The sequence below is a fragment of the Sapajus apella genome, unplaced genomic scaffold (assembly GCF_009761245.1).
Source record: "Sapajus apella isolate SASKATOON/1434 unplaced genomic scaffold, GSC_monkey_1.0 scaffold23, whole genome shotgun sequence".
Classification (NCBI taxonomy): Eukaryota; Metazoa; Chordata; class Mammalia; order Primates; family Cebidae; genus Sapajus; species Sapajus apella.
In genome coordinates this window covers 5,265,267-5,285,154 of record NW_022436963.1, presented here as the reverse complement: position 1 = coordinate 5,285,154, position 19,888 = coordinate 5,265,267, and the positions used below count along the sequence as shown (strand labels likewise).

Below are 19,888 nucleotides of genomic sequence, written 5' to 3'. Positions count from 1 at the left end.
TTTTTCTTACAAAGAAAAATTTAATATTCGATGAGAGGTTGAACCAGGCTTAAAGCAGATAGATATTAGGAAGTGGTGCAGCCTATAAAAACGTCAGTTTTTAAGCCCTGACTTTGGAAAAGAACATCGCCTCTACCACACACTCAGGGTCCTGGTCTGGCAATTTTGGCCGGATGAGAAGCCACACAGTAAGACCAAGACCCAACAGAGACACAGTGTCCAAGATAATGTTGACAGTGGTGTAGCCCTTTAGGAGAAACGGTGCTCCCTGCAGCTGGTATGAGGTTACCATGGGCACCAAAGGAGCCAGGAGGATAAGAAAGAATATCAGAGCTGAGTCATTTCAGAGCTGCCCTGACAGTACCTGCCCTGACATTACCTGCCCTGTCAGAGGCAAACGCCAGCTCTGTGTGAGGAGAGCTCCCAAACATAACAAAATTATTACACAGCTTTATTCTGAAGAACATTTTGCATTTTAATAAAAAAGGATTTATGTCAGGAAAGAGTCATTTACAAACCTTGAAGTGTTTTTGCCTGGATTAGAATAAGAATGTCATAAGAAGAGGTCTGTAAGGTCTTCATAACAAAGTGGTGTTATTTACAAAAACAAAACAAAACAAAACAAAAACCATTAACAGGTTGTCTGTATACTATTAAAAATTTTAGACCAAAATTGCTACCTGTCTTTTTGATTGCAGGGAATCCCTGCCAAGGTAACTTGATAGTCCGCATACTCCCGTTGACAGAAAAGGAAGCCATGATGGTTCTAATTATCCAAAAGTGGGTTTTCATCAGGACGTACAATCAGAGTGTGAGTGCATTCTAATGAAAACTTCAGCCCTCATTCAATTGCATATAAAAGCCCTCAAAGAGAACACACAGTACAGCAATGTATAAAAGGCAACAATACGATTTGTATAGACCCCGACATTCCAATCCTATAGATCACCATGTTGCTTCTTCCTTCCCCCTACCCCAGCACCCCTTATTTCTAAAGCAGCACCACCAGTACCCAGAAGACAAGAACAGCTGTACCTCATTCATCTATGCATTTCTGCACCAGAGATGCAAAAATGCCCTGTGTGGGCAGCAGAGAAAACCATAACTATGGATGCCCTAGGGGCAGAATAGCCAGCTGGACCTGCTCTGTAATTACCAGAGGGTTGTTCACGTCAAACAAAACCAAAGATAGCTGCAACCCACCGTGGATTCAAAGGTACAGTATCAAAATCGTAGAACTCTTGCCCAAAGAAAAGACTGCAAAGAGCCATCTGGTATATCTTGTGGAAAGATCAGTTTATAGTGACTCAAAATATTTTAGAAAAATTTCTGTAGTGTCAAGCTCTTTCAAACTTAAAATTTTACCCCCAGAGGATTTTCACTGAATAGATGAGAATTGGCTCTATTTCTTCTACTTCTGGATAGCCCGAGTAAAAATACTAATAATTTCTAGATTTCAGTGGGGAACTACAATTATTAGGACCCATGGATATTGCTGCAGTTCAAATACGGTACAGTAATTACAAAATATAGACCATCTCTTTACAAATACAAATTATAGTATATTACAAGTCATGTACAGTAAATCTATAATTTTAAACTAGTGTATCTAAGTTTACCTGGTTGCGAGTGCATTATTATTCCAGTTTACAGTGGCCCTTAGCATGACAGTCAGAAACCGACCATCGGAGTGATATTCTCTTATGTAAACTGGCATCACATCACAGAAAACCTTATTTATAAGGTCCATTGCCCTTACAATGACCGCTGGTAGCTGGGTTCTGACTTACGCGCTGTATTTCAACAGCTAAACAGGAACCAGGACGCAGTGTATTTGGGGGAAAGGGTTTAAAAATGGATATGTTGGGCCCAGTGACTGTCTGATATGCTAGACCGATGGCTGAGGTAATGACACAGGTGTGATGGTCGTCATCACCTTTACCTTCCCCCGCCCCCCCGCCATGCCTTCAGGTGGGTGGGCCTGGTGCCCCGGTACATGGGAGAAGTAGACTCCACAGCAGGGCCCATCTGGACAATGGGGCAGGGCGGGTCTGCCCTCCTCACCCATCCTCTGTGAGAGGGTGGGGCCTGCTGTTTCCTGCAGTTGAGGCTGAGGGCAGGGTCCTCTGCCAGGCTCCATCACTCGGGACCTGTTCCTACCAGGTTTATGGCTTTCTTGAGGCATGACATCTCTTATACAAAGTCTAATTGAATATTACTCCCAACTAGTGCCTAAACTTTCCTAACTATGAGGCACTTTTCCCCTGGCCCTCCTGCGCCCCACCTGAGGCCAGAGTCAGTCTGCCCCTCGCTGGGGGCTACAAGGTGGTGATGCATATCATTTCATCGGCCAGGTCCTCCTCATCCCTCCCAGGGTCTGGCTCTTCATCGCTGTAGCCAGGACCAAAGTCCTGTAGCTCATAGTCCTGCTGGTGTGAGAGGGAGCCCACATCCCCGTTGGCTCGGGGACGCACGTTCCCATTAAGCAGGGTGCTGGCTGCACTCTCCATCTCATCGATGGTGAGGTCACAGGCATCGGCGATTTCATGTTTTGTTGCTGACACAAATTTTGGGTCCCTTGCATAGCGTCCCAAGCCTTCAGATATCAGGACCTGTACAGGAAAGAGGGATGGACGGCATGGGGGTGTTATAAGGCTTTGCAGGGCAGGGGAGAGGACAGAAAAATCAACTCCAGTGCTAACTTAACTGCACCATGTGCTTTGGGGATGCGGCTCAATCATGTTTTCTGGAGCTCATACATAATTAATGTAAATGACTTTGAAAATGCCCTGGAGCTTAAAAAACTACACATGGCCCAACAAGAGTGAAACCCACTGGGGTAAGACATTTAGTATAAACTGAAACATACTGCTGGAACAGCACCCATAATGCCAGCACAGCTCATTTATGAGCTGTATGGTGGTGACCAGTGTTTAGGGGTTTTTTTGTTTTTGTTTTTGTTTTTTAAGACAGAGTCTCCCTCTGTCGCCCAGGCTGGAGTGCAGTGGCGTGATCTCAACTCACTACAGCCTCCACCTCCCAGGTTCAAGCGATTCTCCTGCTGAAGTCTCCTGAGTAGCTGGGATTACAAGCACACACCACCACACCAGGATAACTTTTGTACTTTTAGTAGAGAAGCGTTTTCACCACGTTGGCCAGGCTGGTATTGAACTCCTAACCTCAGGTGATCCATGCACCTCAGCCTCCCAAAGTGCTGGGATTACAGGTTGAGCCACCGCACCCAGCAGTGGTGACCAGTTTTAACTCATGCTTCAGGTACATTCCTGCTGCTCAGAAGTGTCTGACTGAGGGACACTGGCTCACAGCCTGGCCACCCTCCCACCACTGCATCTCCTGCTATTGTGGTTGCACCTCTGCTGCTCCTGGTGCTTCCTGCCCTCTGTGACCAAGAGCCATACTCACTGCCTCCACCAAGCTGTCTGCGCTCCTCTGCTTGTCACTGTTTTTGTTCCGGAAGCTGCTGGGAATGGTCAGGCTGGCTGGTGTGAAAGTCCGGTAGGAGATATCGGGCTCGTCTGTATACCAGGAGCTGCGGTGCAGGGATGGCAGGCTGCCGTTCACCTGGTCCAGGGCCTCCGACTGCTCCACTTGGATCAGGGGAGTGTAGCATGGTGTCCAGTCCCGGTAGGGAGGGGTCGCTGGAGGGGTGGCCCACGACCGGGTCGAGTGACTCGGTGAGTACTTCTGGGCTTTACTGGAATCTAAACCAGCAACTGCCATAATCTGAGGAGAGAGAGGAGTGTTGAGACACCAGAGGCCCTGGCCTCAAACCTCCTGCACACAGACCAAGCATGGGTGCTGCGCTCTCCAGGGGCAGTCCAGGGACTGGACCAGGCTTGGAAGGAACATGGGCACACTGAAGTATGCTGAGTGAATGGCCAGTGACGACTTGGTTTTCTAGCACACGCTTTCTTTTTCCCCGAATCCATAATGCATTTTCTATGACTGTTCCCAAGGAGATATCGGTTGCTAATTCATGAAATTGCTTCAGGGAAGCCCAACAAGCTGTGGGTATGAACACACCACCCAATTCATGCTGGGCTTACATACCGAAGTACATTCAGGGGAAGCTACAGGGCTTCCCAGCACTTACATGAAAACATAGCTGTTTCTCTTTGCTCTGGAGTAACACATCCTAGAGCCGGCATTTGGCATGTGCTAAAGCACTGAGTACAAGCCCCGGGCTGACAATCCCACAACAGCAGATGCACCTTGGGGTTCACACTCTGCAGAGAGGGGCGCTATAAACAGCACAGGCCCATGCCCACCACCCCATCATGCACGAATGGATGGCACCTCTGATGTGACACTTTCAGAAAGAAAAATTGCCATATTCTTATCCTCAAGGGAAAGCCCTGGTGAGTGGCCTCTGGCCCCACTCTCTCATCTGTGCAGCCACCGTCAATGTGGGCAGATTGTTCTCCCTGGACTGCTCCCTTTGTAGGCGGGGCAAGTTCACCCTGCATGGTGCCCACAGGGCCCTGCCCACGGAGGGACCCATAAACTTGTTTTAACAAAGGAACTACTTCTTGGCGAAAATCAAGGGCTACACTGACTGTTCAGAATCAGCTAAGTAGCCCCCACATCCTGCGCTCAGATCACATCAGGCTCTGTATTCAATACAAGGAAGAGGTGGTGGGGGTCGCGGGAGGTACCTGGGCAGAGAGGCCAGCTTTGACAGCTGGCTCCTTGGATTCAAATGCTAGCAGCCACTCACTTGTGCGTGACTGGGCAGAATGGGGCTCACGGCCATAGCCATTTGGCAGGATTGTTACAAGGATTAGCCAGACTGTAGGTGAAGATTCTCTCCTTCCCTCCTGGTGCTTAAGGCCAAGGGGAAGGGCATGACCTGATGGTGGGTCTCATGTGGGGTGCCCCAGGGCATGGGGGCAAGGCCAGGCGGCCGCTCACCTGTTGCTGCATCAGGTGCAGAGGCAGGGCCGTGCGGTGGGGGAAGAAGGTGGGAGATGATGGGATCTCTTCCTGGCTGCTCTGCCGGCGCAGGCACTCAAAGTTGAAGGAGGATCTCCGGTGGGCTGGGAAAGCAAAGGACATCATGCAGTTGTGAAGCAAGTTCTCTGCCAGGACACTGTCTCTTGGAGTCAGGGTGGCCCAACGCTCAGCAAGGATCCCAGGAGGAAGCAAGTGGTTTGTCCAAGAGAAAGATTCGGCTGTGAGGTCTCCAAACTTCAGGAGGAGAGGATGAAGGAAGAAGCCCCAGTGAGGGATGTTTTTAAAAGTATGAACTTACAGCCAGGCGCGGTGGCTCACGCCTATAAACCCAGCACTTTGGGAAGCCAAGGAGGGTGGATCATGAGGTCAAGAGATCGAGGTCAACTGACAAATATAATGAAACCCTGTCTCTACTAAAACTACAAAAATTAGCCAGGTGTGGTGGCATATGCCTGTAGTTCCAGCTACTTGGGAGGCTGAGGTTGGAGAATCACTTGAACCCAGGAGGCAGAGTTTGCAGTGAGCTGGGATTGCACCACTGCACTCCACCCTGAGTGACAGAGTGAGACTGTCTCCAAAAAAAAAAAAAGGTACGAACTTCTTACTTTTAAATGTTCACCTGTTCTCAGGAGGAGGAGCGGAGGCAGCCCATAGTGCAACTGATCTAGGTCAGAAGCCCTGGCCCTGCATACTGTGAGGAGTGCACAGCACTTCAGTGCAAGAACGTAGTCCTTCCAGAACCCCACGATGCTTCCCACTGTCACCTTCCAGATGCCCTAAGTGTCCCCAGGGGCTGAGATATCTTGCCAAAGCTCCTGTGTTTACACCTGTTTTAAAGGGAAGGACTTTACCTGCCCTGGTGGGTTTGACCAGGTAATAGCAAATTTTTTTTCACTGGGAAAGATTCAGCACTGAAGACAAAGGACACCTCTAACTTTAAGAACACGCTTGTCCTGCGAACAGCTCGTCCAACAGAGGCTCACACACAGGCTGAGCCGTGACAAGACAATCCATAATGCCCAGCTTCACAGGACGCCAGGCCCATGACATCAGTCTGAATCCTGGGACACAATCAGCAGCCTCCTCCCAGAAACCTCCTACCCTTGCAGGGGCCTCCTCCGAGAGCACACCTGTAGTTTATAGGCATTTCTACGGCTCCTATCTTGACTGCGCTTTCCTCAGGTCACGGGACATTTCTAAGCCCTGGCAAAACTCCACATGCCTCTCATTCCTCTATTGGAAAGCCCAGGAACTAGCTGGGAGAGGGCTCCCTGGCACAGTGCCGTTGCACACAGAGGCCGGGCTGAGCCCTTGGCTAGGCACTGCCCAGCAGAGAGGAACGAAACAGCCAGTCCCAGCCTCTTGCACCCAGTACACACTGTGGGGCCTCCTTGTTCAGTTGCCGACATGGGACACACACACTGCCTCATCAGAAAGCCCTCCCTCTACCCACCACCCGGCGGCCAACTGTGCTATGGAGCATAGGTTTCCAGATCTGAGAGCTGGGAGAGAGAGCAGCAGACCCTCTCCCGTGTGAGGTGCTTTTCCATTGCCAAACTTCTCCATGGATCCCTGCCATCTCGTGTGCTCTGCACAACGCTCTCTGGAGGAGGAGGGAATCCCTCTGCAGCTGAGAATGCAGGTAGAAGAGTGAAACGTTCTCCCTGCCCAAAGTCTGAGCTGCGGGGCAGCAAAGCAAAACCACCTTACGAATCATGAGCACGTCCATTGCTGCCCACTCAGGCTCCTCTCCAGCACTGTGGCCGGTGGGATTCATGTACTTGCTGGATTGGCCAGGTTGGCAACAAAGGCCGAGGCCTGAGGAAGGCAATGGAACTCACAGGGGTGAGGGCCTCCGCACGGCCTCCTCTGTATCTGCTTCATCTACTATTCATGGGAACGAAGTAACTTCATTTAGCAGCATGTGTTTGGGGCTGAGGAATAAAATATTAACCATGGAAATGAGCCTGGTCACACTCCCCAGTGGGGTTGTGACAGCTGGATTGAGGCAGAGGGCCCTGGGCACCTCCCAGTGGTGCTCTTTATAGTATATGCAGTTGGCAGACTCGGAAGCCAATGTGTCATGGCTATTTTTGGTTACTGATTAGAGTTCTGCTCAAAAATATGTTTCATTCCTCAGAAATTCCAGAAATTGATAGTCCTTAACCATCATCAAAATGCCCACATGCCCAAAATGAAACTGCTCATCCAGAAGCTAGAAGGGGTCAGGGCTGCACCTCTTCCCCCAGCTGGAGTTCCTCGCTCAGGATGACCCAGACCCTCCAGCTCCTGCCATCCACCACTGCAGGGGGAAAGCATATGGCGGCAGCCAGCCCCAGCCCCTCTAGGCAGGATGGGTTTCCTGGCCCCAGAATGAAGGGGACCAACAAGTCCAAAACCTGCACCATGAGCAGAGGGCACTGACAGACCTGACGCAAAGACGGGGGAAGAGGAGGGAAGATGAGGTAGGAGGAGGGAAGATGAAGGAGGAGGAGGAAAGATGAGGGAGGAGGAGGGAAGATGAGGGAGGAGGAGGAAAGGATGAGGAGAAGATGAGGGAGGAGGAGGGAAGATGGAGGAGGAGGAGGGAAGAGAAGGGAGGAGGAGGAGGGAAGGTGGAGGAAGAGGAGGGAGGGTGAAGGAGGAAGAAGAGGGAAGATGAAGGAGGAGGAGGGAAGATGAAGGAGAAGAAGGGAAGATGGAGGGGGAAGATAAGCCCTGGAGAGGCCTGAGGACAGATGGACACCAGAATGCCCAGGTGCCCCTCAGAGGTGTGGAGTTTTGCAAGACAAGCCTGGGGCACAGCCAGCTCTGCACCTGAACCTATTCTTCCCCTTTGAGGGCTCAGTCACCCCATCACAGACTGGAGCAGGACTGACAACAGCAAAAGCATGTGTGTGATGTGCCTATTTCTCAGGATGGTCCCAGGTTCAAAGACAATGTTATATATGCAAACACCCCTTACCAGCTGTGTGTATGCAATCTTAGGGCCCTCACAGCCTCTCTGTTTTCGAAGAGAGTCAAGCACAGCACTGAAGAGGCTGCAACTCTATCATGTGGGATGTGGATGAGAAAGAAAGGAAAGTAGATATGCTCTCCAGCCTGGGGCTATCTTGAGGACTAAGGGTCCTGACCTGGCAGCACACATCCATCACTGGCCCCCAGAGCGGGGGTTGGGGGAGAAGCACACTGTTCCCCAGGAGGTTCCACCCATGAACAAAAAATCTGGCCTCACATGCTGGGGTGGGAGGTAGTAGGCGTCTCCTTGGAGATCTCCGTGAATCATAGCAAATGGGCGAGTCATCGTCCTCCAAGAAACCTTGGGGTTGATGGTAGCCTCGGAGCCTCTCAAAGTCCACGTTTCTGCCTGGGTATCTGCTGTAGTAGCCATAGTTTTGCCTGGCAGTCAGAAAAGAGATGGGGCAGTAGAGTTCTAGGTAACAAGCTCTTCACTCAGCCCTGCCACACCCACCTCCTCCCTTGGACACAGTAGAACTGGCTGAGAACAAGGCTGACCTCAGTTTCATGGAAGATTCCAGGTGGAAAGCAAGGGCCATTACAGGAAGGTTGGGGACTGAAGGCCTTTACTGAGGGATGTGCTGGGAGTTTCCATCCCTCAGCTCCAGGGCAAACATGGATCACAGATGTCCTGTGAGCCAAGCTCTCACCCACTCATTCCCTCTGTGAGAGCCTCTCTCCTGAGCGCCTGCCCTCTGCCAGCTGCTGGGCACCAGGGATGCAGGAAGCATGAGCCCACCCTCGGTGGGCTTAGAAAATGCCATGAGCACACAGAACTCGAATGCAAGCTGGAAAGGGCCAATGCTGGAAGAGAGGCACTCATGTGGTTCTGTGAGGTTTTCTTTTCTGGGGTGTGTGGGGGGCAGACTTCAATCCCAGTCATGGAGATAAAATGAAAGGTCCTAGAGGAGGTCCTTCAGAGGTGGGATGAGGCCAGCAGATGGAGTGAGGGCATCCAAGCAGCGGCCACAGTGTGAGCAAGAGCCCTAAAGAAGGGAACACAAATCCATTTGGCTCAGAGTCAGTGGTTCCAGAAGTCAGGCATTTGAAGGAGACATGGGGAAGGGCCACAGGAGCAGAGGGTGAGGGTCAGGCTGTGGCTCAGATGCCAGATGCCACCTCACTGCCATTCCACTTCCATTTCACTGGGCCCCTAGTCACAGTGAGGTGCAGTTCCAAGAAGACAGCAGAAGGTGATTTTCATCTGCCTGTGCCACCTGCTGCCCTTCCCAAAGCAGAGTGCCCATTCTAACCACAAACATTCTTGTTGGTGGACAGAAGCCAGAGAGACCCCTCTGCTGAGTGACCCCTTGTTTCTTCATCTCCAGGAGAGACCCCCTGAAGGGGCAGGAGACAGGCGCTGTGCATGAGGACCCTGGCCAAGCTCCGGGCTGACCCAGCCACTGTACACACAGAGACCCGGGTCCGCCAAAGCTCTCAGTGTTAATTCAGCAAAAACTGATCTCTCCAAAGACGGGGTGGCGGGAAGACGTTAACCCAGCCATGAAGCAGGCCCAGCTCCTGTTTCTCGAGCCTTCACTAAAAAGCCTCACAGGTCCCCGGTGGAAATAAGGCAACAAGTCTGAAAGAATAGGCCCAGCCTGCCTCTCTGTGGCTCTCTCCAATTCCAGCTCTCCCTGTGGCCCAGAGGTTCTGCTCCCATTTTGCTTTTTGGGGGAAGCCCAAGTGCAGCTGCCGGTGGCCCTTGGCTTCCTGAGCAGGCACAGCACCAGAGCAGGGCGGCCTCCTGCTCTCTGCAGGAACCAGAGCAGCTCACCTGCTCCAGGTGGGCGAGCTGTCGTCCTCGTAGCACTCCTCGCTACTGAAATACTCCTGCTCTCCCAAGCAGCGGGGGTCCCTGAAGTAGCCATGTATCTCTGGATCTTCCCGGCAAATAGTTGGGAGCTGCTCATCTCCTGAGTCAGACCTGCAGTTAGGACAGAGGATCTGAGAGCCTGGGCAGGCAGCAGATAATTCCTGCTGCAGCCACACCTGTGCATGCAGCCAGTGACCCTGCCCGGGTGCTCCTGACTCCTCCCAAGCAGGACTCAAGCGGCACTGGACTGTTCAGGCTTCTGGCAATGGCGTCATGTGTGTCTCTGTGGTGTGTGTGCCAGGATGGGGTCTGTCTCAGTGTCCTGCACAATGTTGGTGTCAAACCATTGTGTCCAGAGGCCTTGGAGTCAAAGGAATAGGCGCAACTTGGAGAATAGAACAACAACAACAACAACAAAATGGACCTAGAGTGCTGCAAACAGTGGTTGGCGGCCCCAGGAAGACGACCCTGGGCTCCCAGGGCATCTGCTCCGATCCCTTCCTCTCCTTCTAGCCCCCTAGCTCCAGCCCAGTGTGACTTCAAAACCTGGAACAAAGGAGCTTCCCAGCCACTGATCTCCTGGCTATATCAAATCAGGAAGGCCGAGCGAGTTCTGGATACAGTGCCACAGGGGAAACCGTCACAGAACATGTCTACCACATTCCCAAAGGCTGCCCTGCCCCAGGACTGTGGTAAGCCTCCCTGAAACCCAGCTCATCCTGGCTTCAGTCCTCAGAAGAAGACTTGGTGACATCGATCCTCACTCCAAGGGAAGGATGGTGCTTCCTCAGACTTCTCCACTTTCTCACACCCTGCTTGGGCCCACATGGCTCCCGACTTCTCTTGATAACACGACACCAGAAGACCTGTGCTCCCCCCACCCGCAACAAAATGAACATTCTGTCCATGATTCAACTCAGGTCAATAAGTGTGGAGTGGAGAATACTACACATATCTTAAGGGCTACAGGGAAAATGACAAGATCCCATTCCTGATCTTCAGGAGGTTTGGGTCATGCTGCAAAGCACCCATGAGAAGCTTGACCTCAGAGAGCAGCCAGAGCTTCCAGCCATACAGGCTGGGGCCCACGTAAGTGCACGCTGCATGCTCCTAGTGCCATCGTGAGGCCTGCAGGATCCAGCCCATGGGGTGCACCTTGTGTGTGGACACCAGTCCTTGGATGGCAACAGGGTCAACACAGATACGGATCTGAAGGTGCCTTTGCTTAGAAACGACGACTTCTGACCTCTGAGTCCCCAGCCATGAATCATGATAACCTTTAATAGCCTGGCTGGAAAAAAATGTTTCTCATTCCTCAGCACTCAGAGAGGCCAACTGGTAACATACCATCACAGCATTTAACACAGAAGCATAGGTAATGAACACATACCTAATGTAAGTTTCATAATAGCGGGTTCTATCCAGGAAAGGCATAACATGGGAAGGAGGGAGAAGATAAAAGTTAATTTCCAACCAAATTTACAATGCAAATATCAAGCTACCTCCTAGAGCAGGGGTTAGCAAATCACGATTCACCATGCACACATGTGTTGCCACCTGGTCTTCTATGACCCATGGGCTAGGAATGGTTTTTATAAAGGATTGAAAAAATAAACAAAATCCAAAGACAAAAAAGATTTCACCATATGCATACATGAAGTTCAAATTTCAGTGACCACAGGGGAAATTTTACCAGGACACAGCCTCACACCCATTCACTTACATATTTCACACTGCAATGGCAGAGCTGAGAAGCTGTAAGACTGTATGGTTCTCAAAGCCTAAAATATGGACTCACTGACCCTTCAGAGAAAAAAATTCACCAACCCCTGTCACAGAGTATGTGAGCACAATTGGGAGGGTGGATTTTGTGGCTGCTGGTGTCTTAAAGCCCCTCGGCCCCCCTTACAGGATGTAAGATGGCACGTGGCCCTTATCCTTGAGGTCCATCACGTGGAAAGCGTCCAAGGTGGCAATGTCCTGGAGGGCTCTCACAGATCCTGACACAAATGCCTATGGGGAACCTCTTCCATGCCCCAGAGCGTGGAGGACAGACCCGCCTTGCTCTGTGGAACCAGACGCAACAAGGGCACCACATCAGCAACTGCAAACACACCATCAAGGTTACCTTTTAACACTGGACCTTCTTTGAGGCTCCCGGTCATGCTTGTGGGAAGAATGATGCCCATTTTCAGACACATGCTCAAGGTTCCCAATGCTGGGCCGCTTTCCATGGGCAGCTTTGGACATATTGGCATTATTGAGATTGGCATTTGTTGAAGTGGGAACTTGCTTTCCTATGGAATTATGGTTATGATGGTTATGACACACCGAATTTCCTGCTGGAGGAAACAGCGGTTTCTCAGTATCACTTGCAGGTGGAATTGAAGGCCTTTGGACATGCAGGGGACGGTGGGTGGTATTGGTCTGCTGAAGGGAATCTCTCCTATCACTATTAACATGATTGACATGGTTTCCAAGCAGGGCACCATTTCTCTGCAAAATAATGGGAGACAACACCAGGTAATTTAACAAGTATTTGATGCAGACTAGCTATGTTAGGTAACTTTTTCTACATGAAAAACAAATTCTAGGCAAGTTCCATAGGATCCCTGTAAAACAATCAGAGTGTCTCAATGATCAGGGTGAATGTGACTGTGTGGCAGTTGGTTCCCCCGAGATGAGGAAGGTTACCGATTTCCTGAGCAGGGGAACAAGCTGTCGGCTGTCACTCAAGTGTGCTCTTCCAGTTGCTCCAAGTTGGGGTGACATACCCATCTGGGCTGGCTGGTGGGCATGCTGTCTGGGCTGGGGGGCTGAGGGCCAGCTGGTAGATCAAAGAACTGGCCCGGGAAGGAGGAGGGTAGCATGGGCAGCTTCCTGAAGGACCCAGGATGCTCATCCACATGGCCAGTGGCTGTGGCCGAGCTCCTCAGAAGCAGACAATGAGGGGAAGGTAGGTCAGCTCAGGGAAGAAGCTGGCCTGGCCCTAGAAGAGGTGCTGATGCATGGGGAGGGTCTGTAGGAGGCGGGTGTGGTCTGAAAGCCCCTCTAGACCCGGGGGCTGGGCTGCATTCTCCAGACTCTTCTGTGGATCATTAACTGCCCAAACTGGAGTCCTGCCCTGCTATTTCCAGGTGGCCAGTGTGTAGCTAGGCGTGGAATAATTACTTTGAATACATCATCATCTTCTTCTCGTTTTGTTTCCTCAGGCTCGTCATCTTGCAAATCACACGATATAGCACGCCGGATTTCTGGCCCAATGTCATGCAGTGTCCTTAATCCCGCCTAGATCAATGAAAATGGCAGAACAGGTTAGACCACATGTGGGCCCTGGGGCCAGCCTGGGTCCTGGCTTTGCTCCTGCCTGATTCAGCAGAGGGGAATAAGGCTTCTCCAAAAGCTAATCCAGGGCACTGACTGATGTCACTGAAGGCAGTCTAAAGGTTGTTGGTATGGTCAGGCATCCGGATGGTCAAGACGGTCCTAGGTAGGATGCCTGAGGCCTGCAAACCAGTAACCTCCTTTGCAAATAACCCCACTTCCAGGGAACACCACCTGGTTACTAGGGCTAGGGTCTACCAGGCCAAGAGCTTATGCCCCTGTCTCAATGACAGTCTTCAGTAGGCTCGCCCACAAGAGCACTATCTCTTCAAGCCCAGAGGAGGGCAAGGAACACAGCCTGGCCGTTCTAAAGGGAGGGTGATGTGGACTCCCTTGCTGCATCTAGGATGAGGAAGCCTAGGGGTAGACGCCAGAGGCACGAGCAGACCAAGCAGCCCTCAGGCCACTGGTTCTGCTAAAACGCCATGAACAAGTGAGTGACACAACATACTGCAACCACCAGCACACTCAGACCATGACAGAGAAGACTGACACACACACAGACCCGGCCACCATGGTCATCGGGATACCCTTGCCTGTGGCCTGTGTGCAGGCTGAGAACTCACCAATATGGGGTGACGGGGTCTGCTTTTTGAAGACCATAACAAATTGAAAGTGGCTCATCAGCCTTTGGAGGCAGCGCAAGACCCACCGGAAGACCCTACCGGGAGACCCTTCTGGACCCCTCACAGATACTCTGCATCTCCCCTGGGGCCCCCACAGCTGCCTTCCTCACTCTGGTCCCTTCTCTGTTGGGACAGGTCCCAGGAGAAGCCCTTCCATCGTTCACGACTTCATTAGGGAAGCATTTCAGGATGCTTATGCATGGGACATGGGAGATGGTACTGCTCCGGCTCTGAGAGAATTATGATGTTTTGACCACCAATTTGAAGAAAAACAGTATGCTGAGTTAAAGACTAATAGGGACTATATGGCAACTTTATCCTCCTCCACAAAAAGACCTGCATCTGAAGGAGGCATGTCCTCTCTGCCTTGGGTCTAGGGTCCTGTATCCAGGCAGCCCCTCCTCACTCATCAGCAGTCTGCCCACAGCTCCATAACCATAAAGTCCTGGAGGACATATAGACATTGGCTGTGAGGCAAATGCTTCAACCTCAGGGTGGTTTGCAAAGGAAAATTGGGCTAAGTGACGGGTCCTCAGGGGAGGAGATGGCTCCCCCGTCCTTCCTCCACAACACCTGGTAGCATGTAGGCAGCTGTGTCAGGGACAGAGAGGTATGATGACCATCCCTGAGACATGCACGTGGTAGAAGAGATGCCCAGCAGTGGCTAGGGAGGAGGAGGGAATGGAGGCTGCAGTCTGGCCAGATACATCAGGCCTGGGTCCCACTGTCTGTGGATGCTCAAAACTGGTCCCATGCAGTTGCCAATGCCAGTGCCGGTGGTGTTAATTTAGAATGTAAAGTCACACAGGAACTTCCCAAGAGGCCCTTATAAAAACAGCCTTGTGCATAAAAGCACCCACCCAGTCTTTGAGACAATTCTGCTAAAAATGGCACCAGGCTGGGTTTGATTTGAACCATTCTGTGAAGGGCGAGCCGCAGATCTTTCCATTTAGTGAATTCTGAGGGTGAAGGAAGAGCCTGGAAAGAAAGCTTTAAGCTTCCTGGCTAGGAATGCTGGAATCTTATAGGAGACAGACAGTCATGTCCCGGGTCAAACCAAGACAGCTCTTGGGGTGGTCAGTGAGCCTGCTTCTCATTCTCCTGTCCCTGTGATCACAGGCTCAGGATGCATGTATGTACACACATGCACATGTAGGTATGCTTGTGCATACACCTGCATACACACACACACACACACACGCACACACACACACTCCCTCTCTCAGAATCCCCAAGTTTTCTTATCTGAGACTGGGAAGTCATTTGGTTCTAAGGTGGACCCACCTGCCATTCTCATGGAAACATCAAGAAGGCAACTGTCGTGTTATGTTGGTAAAAGCTCTTACATAGCAAAGCTGCAGGAATGTGAAGAAAGGTCACACCCAGCAGTGTTAAACAGCCTGCAATTCATTCATTCAGAGCTTCCTAGGGTAAACTGTCAAGGGATGGTGAACTAAGCAAGGGCTTTACTTATGATTTTGGATCTACTAGGAAGAAAAGTCTGTAACATATCTGAGGCTCCCAAACAAAAAGATAAGGTTTGAGACGCCTGCTGCTGCTTCCACAAAATAAACATAGGTTATAATGCACTCAAGTTGACACCCCCACATAAATTTGGTACATTAATCCATATTACAAGGCAGTAGGGGCCAGGAATGCTCCCAAGTTTAAATAACATATAATCCTATTTACTGTCATTCAACTGATTGGACTAGGTCTGATTAAAAGAAATAGAAAACTATTTATTTGGATAATTTTTAACATCATCCTCTGTTGATGGGTTGACATTTCACTGAAATACACATATAACATAATTGCATAATAGAAACAAAAACTGTCTCCAGCACATCTTCAGTGATACACGAGATTAGGATTCAGTCAACAAGATAGTGCAATGAACAGACATGGAACAGAGAATTTGTTTGCAACATAAATCATGGAGAAGATTGAAAGGTGGCCCAAGTTGCCACTTCCAAAGACAAATAATGACAACATACTTATAAAGAGACATTAGAGGAGGAGAGAAAGCATCGCTCTTCCCAGACACAGAAGCAGAGAATCAGAAATCATGATTATATTCTGCTTGCTTCAGGCAGGCAAACACACTTCGCCAGAGTCAGAGACTGACTCTACTCTTTCACATGTGATCTGGGTAGGGCTAGGTCAGCCTGTCCCCCAAGACTGGGAGTGAGGGAAACAGATGTTCCCAAACTAGAGTTGACATGAAGCTTAAGCACAGCACCCTGAATTTATTACATATCACAAAACATGGTAATGAAGTTTTTCTAGCACACAATCAAGCTAAAAGGTAGCGCTTAGGCTGCTCCCAAAATTCCATAGGCACAAGTTCCAATCTCCAGAAATACAGAAAACTATCTTAGACTCTTGAAAAAATTACTTTTCCACAGCCCTAAAAAAAAAAAAGAACATTTTTTTCTTGAGATAGACACTTTACAATCGGTAAAATTATCTATTCTTTCATATTTCATATCTGTGTCTATCTCTATCAGCAAAATACTATTTTAATTTGAAAAGTGGTCATTAGCACTTAAACCAACACAATTAAAGCCATATAAAGTCATTCCATTAACATCACAGCAGAAATATGGTTTTGAAGAAACACAGAATTGCTATAAAATATAAACATTATTGACTTATTTTAAGATGTCCAATCTTAGAAAATATTAAACAGAATCAAGCCTAGTTTCTGGTTGATTTTAAAATGCTAGATGTTATAAATATTTTTTTTAAAAAGAAATGTTGGCGCTTTGCCTGTACACTGCTGCTTAAAATTTTAGACACCATTTAGTTGGAATTTCATACTCTATTAATGATTAAGTTACCAAAAAAACTAAAATCTCTCTAAACACTTCTGATATAGCATAACATGATAATATTTTGACATCAAATATGAACACCCATTTACCTTCCATTCTCCTGCCCACTTTTAATGTTAAGTTTCTCCTGCCTGGATGTATTTGCAATGCTTTTGCTGCCTATGTCCCTAAGCTAGCTCCATTAGACACACCAGCCATCTGCCAGCCCTCACAGTGCTACAGCAAGCATGCAGAAGTGCCCGGAGCCCCGCCCTAGACCTACACTGTAGCAGTGGAGATAAGAGATGCACATCTCTAGTCGGGACTGGGCCAGGTCATTCATCTTCAGGATACAAGTGCCAGGTTTTCAGACTCCAGCCAAAGAAACCTGCCCTAGCAGAGCCTGTTCCCCATCACAGGTGGGCTGCACTTAGCGTAGGCTGGCCCTGCACACAGTCGTCTTCGCTGGTGACAAGTTCTGGTTAACCCTTTAGCAGGATTCGGTCCATACCCAATGAGAGGGGACCTTTTTTAGCCTAGCTCTATTAGAAGGCAGAATGAGACTAAGTTCTTATGGAATAAACCTGCTCATCTGCAAGCTGCTGTCCGCCTCCTCAGCACATCACACATGGGCACACCCCTCATTTTGTCACCACCCTCCTCCAGGGAAAATGTGATAGTGGCCTTTGTGTCCATTGTGAATGGTCCTTGTGTCAGATATAAAGGGTTGGAATCCTGGCGCTCTGTCAGTCATCCACAGTGATTCCAACCGTCACTGAAAAGTCAGGGGTAACATGACCCCAAGAGCTCCCCTAGGGATTGCACTGTTCTCATCACTTGGCAAGATAAAGAAAACTAAAAAAATTACCTAATCTATGAAAAAAAATTACCTTTCTCTGCACACAATCTGAGAGTTCTGTTTCAGTTCCAGCTTGATTCTTGGTGCAATCAAGAAACTGATTCTGTTGCAATTTTAATAACAGAATTTCTTGCCACTTTCCCGATAACAAAGCACTCTGTAAAGTTTAGGCTTAGCAGAGACCGTAAATCACAACTTCTATTCTGGTAGCATCTTTATACCAGTCATTGTGAGTTTATGTATGAATATTCCACTAGATTCTGGAGGAAGGGAGAGCCAAGGTTACTCCCATGTGGTGAAATTATGTGCCCAAATGAGTCAAAGGCTCACTGAGGACTCGGCCCCTAGGCCTGTTCTTCCTGTGACACTGCGCTGCCTCACCTCTCCCAAATCCCCCACCTCGACTACCACCCAGGCAAAGTCACTGCACCTACTGGGAAAGAGTGTCGGATTCCAGTCTGAATCACACACTTACTCATCTATAATCACGACTGTGGGGTGCCACCTGATCAAGGCTAATCCTCTTTTGACTACCCTAGCAGAGCTCTTATATTCCTAAGTCATTATGGGGATGACAAACGATCACAAGTTATCCCTGAAATGGATCCTGTTTGGCACACATCCTTGGTCCCAGTGGTGCACTTAGGGGAGCTGATTTTTAAAAACACCTTCTATGCTGCCCTAATTCAGACCATCACACCCACAGATCAGCACAGGCAGGAAGACTCGGCCATGCTAGACAAACACACAGGCACAGGGACACAGGCAGCTCCATGCCTTGGGGGAGCAGGCTGAGACTGGGAAGGGGCTGGAAGGATAGAAGGGCTCCAGTTAGGGCAGTACCACTGCACAGGAGCTTCTTTAACAAGGGAGATGATTAAAAGGCTCCAGCACCCTCTGACTTTAAGGGGGACTGAGTAGCATTCCCCCAGAGCAGCAGTTCTCAAGTGTGCTCCACGGACCTTGGGGCATCCCGAGACACCTTCAGGCGTCCATGAGGTCACTGTGATTTGCATAATGCGACCAGGATGTTCTTTGCCTTGTACACTCTCATCCTCTCATGAGGGTATAGTGAGGTTTTCAAAGGCTACCTGATGCATGATGTCATCACCCTGGCGTCTTTGTGCTTGCATATTCTTGTTTTTAAAAATCTTCAGTTTTAATTTCTAAGACAGTAAATATTGACCCACAGGGTCTTCAATATTTAAAGGGTCCTAAGACCAAAAAGTTCGATAACTGCTGACCAATCTATCCTCCAATAGGCACCACTACTTTTTCCTCAGGTATCAGATTTTTTTTTACCCCATCTAGGATTCCTGCTATTCTGTGGACCTTTCTCCACTCTTGGAAGAAATGGCCTTGCCATGGCTTCCCTGAACCAGCCTTTGGTACTTCTTAATGGGTGGCACTTCTTAGTGGGTTGCCTTTACCACCATGCCTTAGAACAATGCGCCTTTCCACTATCCCAAACAGTGTGTCTCCTAGGTCTAAGAGATGCCAAGAGGAATGAACCCAGCTGGGTCTCTACCCACCCTGGAACTGTTAATAAGTCTTAGCCAGCTCCTTCGCACAGATCATTGAATCGTGACACATGTGGGCTGCCGAAGGACACTTAAGTGCATGGTACTAAATAACAAGCCATGATAATTACCACCTTTTACTATTACATCACATCACTTGCCTAAACTTCTTTTCAGTAATTCTTTCTTCTCAAAGACTGCTGAGCATCATAATTACTATTCTCAAAGGAGCGCCATTAGCCACTTCCAGAAAGAGTAAAGAATGTAGTACCCAATAGTCCAGTGGATTAATTTAACTTTGAATTGGGTTGTTCCAGAGTGTAAGCTATTTGAGAAGAGCCTGATACCCAATCTCACCTTTTCTTCTCTATGAAGTATACTAGCCTGCCTTTCATCTTCTATCCAGGAGCTGAAGAATTGAGCCTATGGATGCTGGTGCTGGAGGTGCCAAGTTTGCTGTGTGTGTCTGTGAAGATTCTAAAGAATGAACTTGAGTCATCTCTCACAACTTTCTCTACACTAGAAGCTACACTCTTCTTCCAAGGCTTTAAGAGAAATGACAGAGGTGTCTCTGCAGTTTGACTGCAAAGCAAGTCTAGGAAGCCTTCTTTCCCTTTTGAGTTGAAGCTGCAGGCAGCCCTCCCGATTAGCAAATTCCTGATTTGCTAATCTGGCCTTGGCTACCAACCTCAGCCAATGCCATTCCCCAGCGACATAGCCAGGCCCAAGTGGAGAGGACTCTCTTGTTCCATTTAAACCACTCCCTAAGTCCCATCTAGAAAGTGGTCACTTGCCAGTTTTTACTTATTTGAGGAGTGTGGAGAAGGCACGTGGAAACGCCACTCACTTGAATCATCTGGGGCCTTTCTGCCGAG

The 19,888-nt window shown here is 49.3% G+C and overlaps 1 protein-coding gene across 8 annotated transcripts in view; it reads right to left on the bottom strand.

Moving 5' to 3' along the window:
• Window positions 1-19,888, bottom strand: part of CACNA1D (calcium voltage-gated channel subunit alpha1 D) — a 461,268-nt gene continuing 441,380 nt past the window's right edge. For 3 of the 8 annotated variants that reach the window (XM_032290211.1, XM_032290213.1, XM_032290215.1), the window contains 8 exons: window positions 12,980-13,096; window positions 11,937-12,304; window positions 11,199-11,225; window positions 9,770-9,919; window positions 8,210-8,373; window positions 4,933-5,057; window positions 3,424-3,744; window positions 2,319-2,612 (listed from right to left, as the gene is read on the bottom strand). In XM_032290211.1, coding sequence (XP_032146102.1) covers window positions 2,319-2,612; window positions 3,424-3,744; window positions 4,933-5,057; window positions 8,210-8,373; window positions 9,770-9,919; window positions 11,199-11,225; window positions 11,937-12,304; window positions 12,980-13,096 — 1,566 coding nt within the window. Of the gene's footprint in view, window positions 2,613-3,423; window positions 3,745-4,932; window positions 5,058-8,209; window positions 8,374-9,769; window positions 9,920-11,198; window positions 11,226-11,936; window positions 12,305-12,979; window positions 13,097-19,888 lie in introns of all 8 variants that reach the window. The other 5 variants (XM_032290209.1, XM_032290217.1, XM_032290214.1 and 2 more) reach the window with 3 other exon arrangements.